General features: G+C 49.6%; 1 protein-coding gene across 1 annotated transcript; it reads left to right on the plus strand.

Annotated features, from left to right (window-relative positions):
• Positions 1-722: 722 nt before the first annotated feature.
• LOC100842071 (phytosulfokines 4) lies at positions 723-1,579 on the plus strand. Its single transcript, XM_003558392.3, has 2 exons — positions 723-896; positions 1,047-1,579. The coding sequence occupies exons 1-2, from the start codon at positions 723-725 to the stop codon at positions 1,227-1,229; spliced, it is 357 nt and encodes a 118-aa protein (XP_003558440.3). The 3' UTR covers positions 1,230-1,579.
• The last annotated feature ends 4,779 nt before the right edge of the window (positions 1,580-6,358 follow it).

Below are 6,358 nucleotides of genomic sequence, written 5' to 3' on the forward strand. Positions count from 1 at the left end.
GCCTCGCCAAAACAGATAGATGGATATACATGTGACGCTTCAGGCCATTCGACGGGTGCCGGCATGTGCACGTACCACGACAGCATGCGGTCTGTCGCGGTCTGGCCAAAGAGCCCGGTTGCCGCGCCGAGCGTGCAACGGTGCAAGCCATGCGCCGATTGGCTGGCCCTGGCTGGCTCACTGCGATCGATCGTGTGCCGCACCGCCCGGGACATTCGGCCGGCCGCCTGCCAATTTGCCGCCGCCCCATAGGCCCGGCCGGCACGATATATCCTAAACACGTACGCGGGACACCGATATGTGCTCGTTATTTGTTTGCCCCGCACTAGCTCGCTCGGCCACATCCCGCTGCCATCCACACACACAGAGTACAGTAGTGCGTCCTACGTTACTACGTACCGCGAAGTACCGGGCATCGTACTAACCACATGAACTCCCCGATCAACCAGCGCCTCCAGCTTCTCTGGTACACGGTGGACAGGGATAGTGGATAGCCCCTCACAAACGTCATCCGGTCCTCCCGAACGAACGAGCAGTAGACAGAGACACCGAGAGCACAAAATTAGTTTACTGAGATGTGGACTCTGCAAGTCTTCGTCAGAAGATCTAGGCGAACGAAACGGACGCCGGATATCTAACCTACGGCCTACGGCACACGGCCGCAAGGCTGCTGCCTTCCCACAGTGTCCGGCTCTGTCTATATATAAGTCCATGGGTCGATGATGCTTATGCTTCTGTATTCCCAATCCCACCTAATAACCCAGAGAGCAAGAGAGATGGCATCCTTCTCCAAGCAGGCTACTGTCTTCTTGGTGGCAGCTCTGCTGCTGTGCCTCCTCTGCACAAGGGGGCAAGCGGCAAGGCCCGGACCGGTATCCAGTGTCTACACGTCACAGGTACGGCCACCATGCATTTGCAATCTGTACCAGCACATGGACACATGTGTTCGTCTTCACGTTCCATTTAACTTGGTCTGTATACAATTTGGCAATCGTTCCCCGTTGCTTGTCATCTTACATTGTTCGGGTTCGTTTCGGTGTATGCAGGGTGCTAAATCCGCCATTGCCCATGAGAAGAGAGCTGCGGGAACCCGGATGGAAATGGGCCAAGAGGACCAGGCGCTGGCAACGCGAGAGTGCGAGGGAGGGGAAGGAACGGAGGAGTGCCTCATGAGGAGGACCCTCGTCGCTCACACCGACTACATCTACACCCAAGGGAAGCACAACTAGTGAGACGAACTGCTGGCTGATGCTTAATTACAAAGGGCTTCGAGAACTGAAGGGCCCCCGCACCATCAGGGTTACATGATCAAACAGGCACTAGTTAACATGACATTGTTCATGAGCTTGTCGATCTGTTCTAGCTATAGTCCCATCAGTCGTCTGTGAATTATAACTACAGTCGCCTCTTTGTCATTTCCTTGTTCGATCCCCTCCCGTCAAGTCATGTAGTATCTGTTCTATGGACTTTTACATCCGTATTTATCTAATCTTCAGACATACAGCGAATACGGCTAAGTTATATGCTTCTTGTATCTATCTACTGAATGCATTCACGAATAGAATCAAGTATGTGCTCAGGAGCTCGCTTAATTCTGCAGTCAAGTAGGTTTTCTCTGTAGTGATATACTAGTACTGAATTGTAGTCAGCAAAGTGATCTTGATGACTTACTACGTAAGCTGACTGTTAGTTAGCCAACTCGACGTCATTTTGTGCCAATATTATGGAAAGGAAATGTCCAAGGATGCAGATATGACCAGACGCCACATCAGGAATTTAGACGACCAGCCGACCTGCCTGCTATTATAAGCATTGGCTTTTTTTTCTTCTCGTGCCATCGTTCCTAGCTTACTCAACTATAATTGTCCCAACTCCTACTGACCAAATAAAGGATAAAGTTATTGTAGCACTTGCATCTGGGCAGAGAGGTGCCTTGTGGTCAACTCTGTTATTAGCTCGCCGCGGAGTTGGTTCACGCTAGGACTCATCTTCTTCTTTACACCTTTAATCAATTGATTAATTAATTAACAAAATGTACTTGATTGATTAAAAAAATCAATCAATAGATAGAAGCAAAATGAACATAGACCTCAAAGATACTCGATAAAACTAAAATTAAGCTTCACCATGATCTTTTGAAATCAACATCTTTAGATTCATCTTTTGTATCTTGACATTCTTTCACGTATTCACTCATGAAATGGCAGAATACCATGCTTTTTTTTTTTGAAAAGAGAGGCGAGCCCTCTTTGATTTCTATTAAAGAAACCCTCAGGTTCTACAGGTTCCAGCGTGCATCGCAAGTTCAGAAATAGGGAATTACATACAGGCAATAAGAAATAGGTACTTCCACCCGGGGTCTCCCCTTTCAATTATCAGTAAGGGAAATACAAAGTCTGAGAACAACCGAAAAGCAGAGGAAGAACAGACACTACTAATTGGGCAGAAAACCCGCTGACCCTACCACTAACCCTAACAAATCACCACCATAGTAGTTTAACAGTACAAAACCATCAGAAAGACAGACAGACCAACCGCCAGAGCCAGAACGACAGCCAGAAAATAGGTACTGAGGAGAAACTTCTAACAGCAAACAGCAGAAAAACTCAAAGCGCAATCCAGCTTGAACTTCAGACTGTGTCTTCTGCAGCGTTCTAAATGTTGGTAGAGTTTTTTATAAATTTGAAAAGCCACATAAATCGTCTACAAACATAAGATCGTTAGTGGCACAGTGCACGTGCTTTGCCACCATCACTTAGACACCCGCACATGAAAATTCATGTTTATAGAAAGAACAACAATTTAATTTGACATCAATTAGTTACAGAATGCAACATCAATGGCAAACCTTCTGTTTACGGCTAATGCATGCATTTTCTTTACGAAATCAAGGTCAGACAACAATCCACAATCACGCTGGTTATCGTCATGGGATGCGGCTCCACTTCATCATCCTTTAGCACGTGAAGAAACAACTCCAGCCCCGCCTCACACTTCTCAGAATGTCCAGCAACCATCGCGTTCCATGAGATGCAGTCCGTAAAACACCTTCCGCACAACCTCAACATCACCACTCGGAATATACAGTCACGTCGACCTTGACTCACATCCCAGTCAGGCCTTTTCACGAACACCCTCCACGCGTGCCACGAATCTCCGAACCGGACGAGCATGCCGAGCATGGCGTTCCTGAGGCGGACCCGAAGTTGGCGTGCGTCACGGGCACGCGCGCAACCCGTGCTCCACAGCGCGATGCCACTCGCAGAGGTGGAAGAGCGCCACTCAGGCGTCCTCGTCGGTTGGCTTCGGGGAGGACTCAAGCAGCCAGAGCGCGCAACACCACGCTCGGGTCGGCGGAGGACGTGGAGGCTACCGGCGCTGACACTGACGATACCGAGCCGGTGGCACGAGGAGGTCGGGCCATGAGTTGAGGCGCTTGTTCCGCGGACGCGTGGGCGGGAGGATTGCGGGGAGCGGACGGAGGCGAGGAGGAGCAGGGGAGGGTACAGGTGGTGCTTGCTGGGCGTAGGAGGAGCTGGACACACACAACCGTCGTCGTCGCTCGGATCTCAGGCAACCGGCGCTGCCGCCCGCCTCTGCTTCGCTGGCGGCACAGAGCGCGGGAGGCCGCTGGATGGATGGCGCAGAACATCTAGGGAGGGTCGAACTGGCCCGTGTGACGGCCAGGGCACCGGGATGGGCGACGGTGGCGGAGAATTTGCTATAGTCCTAGAGTTTCCTTCTCGTGTGGAGGATCCCTTTCGTGGGGACCGGTCGACTGGGGAGAAACGACGTGTGCGAACTGTGAGTTGATTCTTGAAAAACGGAGGGGGACAAAACGCAAATATGCCTGGCGGACGATGACGAAGGAAACATTCCTGATACGGGTGCGGGTGGCCCGATCTTTCGATGAGATTGATAACTCTCGATTTGGGTAGGAGGTGACGTTGACGATCCGACTACGGCCTAGGAGGCAGCGCCTTAGCAATCGATACACCAAGTCCAGAGGGTTATTGATCATGCGGGGGCACGATCAACCTGACCACGAAGGTCATTGTTCCTGCAAGCAATCGAAGAACAAGCAAGAACAAGATAAATAGCGGATGCAATCTAAATTGCGAATATACTATATCAAACCAATGTCTCAACGAGACGATAAGTTGGAGTCTTGATGACGGTAAAACAGGTGGTCTAACCGACACACGCGATTACACGAAAGTAGCAAAGATGGCTAAACTTTATCTAATCAAAACCCAAAGCTCCATAGGGGGGCTCATGGGGTATAAATAGGAGGAGGGAGAGATATTTTCGTCCACCTTGAGTAAGGAGGCCGAAATCCAACTCTATCTCTAACTTCCCTAACAAACTACAACTCTTTAGGAAACATAAAAACAGATCCGTCAGCTTGTTTTGTCCTCCACGGTCAGCACGAGTCGAATCTCTTGATGGGGCCAGATCCGTTGGAAAGGTCTTGTAATTACCTTTCCAACAAGTACTTGTTTGCTTGATTTGGACTCCGGATGCGTCCTGGGTGATTAAAACAAATTCGGGTCTCCTGACAGCTCGGATCCGAATCGGATTCAAATTTAATTCGTGATATCTTTCTCTAGCAAGCTCCGAATCATGTGCCGTTTGATTTGTTGGAAAGTACACTTGAAATCCTTCCCTCTCAGCTGTATGAATGCTTGATTCTTGTTGGCCCTCCCGTTCGCCTCCATCATATCTCATCTTGACCTTGGACTTGAAAAGCTCGACAAGATGCCTACGTAATAAAACGAGACAAGATAGTAGTAGCTCCGCCTCTTCATAAATATGACAATGAAAACAATTACTACTTGAATTCACCTGATTATAAATCTTGTCAAATATTATAGAATTGAGGGTACCAAAGGTCGTATCCATGGTTAGCATGTCCATATCAATTCCTCCCTTTATTATTAGGTGGACTGGGCGACACGACGATCGGGGCACCGGGTGGTGTGATGGTGGCGGAGGATTTGCTAGAGACCAAGAGTTTCCTTCGTGTGGAGGATCCCTTTCGTGGGGACTAGCTGACTCGGGAGAAACGACGTGTGTGGACTGTGGGTCGATTCTTGAAAAACAGAGTGGGCAAAACGCAAATATGCCTGGTGGACGACGACGAAGGAAACACTACTCACTGCTTTTTTTTAGAATAGCAGAATACCTGTGCGCTGCCACGGCCCAGGCAAGGCACTTTTGGGTCTTCTCTTTTTTTTTCTCTCCTTTTCTTTTTTTCCTCTTGGACCACACCCGTTCTCGCTCTTGGGCCAGCTTCCCTGAGAGCGCCCATCCCATGGCCGCACGAGCGCTCGTGCCCGTCTTACTCCTCGTGCCAAAAGCAGCACACACACGCGCCGACCGCCGCAATCTCCGCCCTCGACGATGCCGCCTCGGCCTGTGACCCGTCCAGGTGCTCTGAACCGTATCCCACGGCCCTTCTCTTTCTTTTCCCTTCCTCAATCATTCCCCATAATCACGGCTGAACCGTCTTAGCGTGCGTTGTCGTAGCGGCTCCCGTTGGCCCAGATCAACACGCGGGGGATGAGGGCGGAGAGAACGAACACGTTCCCCTATTTTCTCTGGAATTAAATGGTGTCTGACAACATAGAGCCTGCAGGCCAGAGCCGTCGGCTCTCGGATGGAAGGAGCCACCGCATGCTGGACCATATGCTGCATCGCAGGATCAATCTGTCGTTGCACCTACAGATAACGAGCACCACCAAAACAGGAGAGCAAGGTCGAATGTGCGAAGAGATATCTTTGGCCTATTAATTGTGTTTTATCTGCTGCGTCAAGAGGAAGTATTTATGTTGGATTAGAAGGGTCTCCTATTGGGCTGCGCCAAGAGAGGGGAGCTCGGCCGTCTGGAGCGGACGAAGGAGTGGTTTGTGTGCGGACGGACGAGGTGGGTCTCGGGGGCTTGACGAAAAAAAGGTGGAACGGTCCGTATTTTTGACATTGGTATAGATATAGAAAAATTGTGCAAGTAATGGGCCAACTGGCTTAGTATGTCTAATATATATGCAATCTTGGGTGCTCACAAACTTTATGGGATATATATAAATAGACTCGGTGCAGGTAAATAGGTAATGGGCCAGCCGGCTTAGTAGGCCTAATATACATGCAATCCTGGGGTCCACAAATTTTATGGGAAGATTGAGAGACGACGGTGAAATGAACGGTCTGTATTTTTTAGATATGTACTTCTCTCTTTATTAATTCTGAGCCATCTGTCCTCTATTTTCAGGCCTACTCCATATCAGTTCTATTAACGGGCTGCGATTTACATAAGAACTGGGCCTTTACCCATCGAGCCAAAAAATAGGCCCGACTGTGC

The sequence above is a fragment of the Brachypodium distachyon genome, chromosome 1 (assembly GCF_000005505.3).
Source record: "Brachypodium distachyon strain Bd21 chromosome 1, Brachypodium_distachyon_v3.0, whole genome shotgun sequence".
Lineage (NCBI taxonomy): Eukaryota > Viridiplantae > Streptophyta > Magnoliopsida > Poales > Poaceae > Brachypodium > Brachypodium distachyon.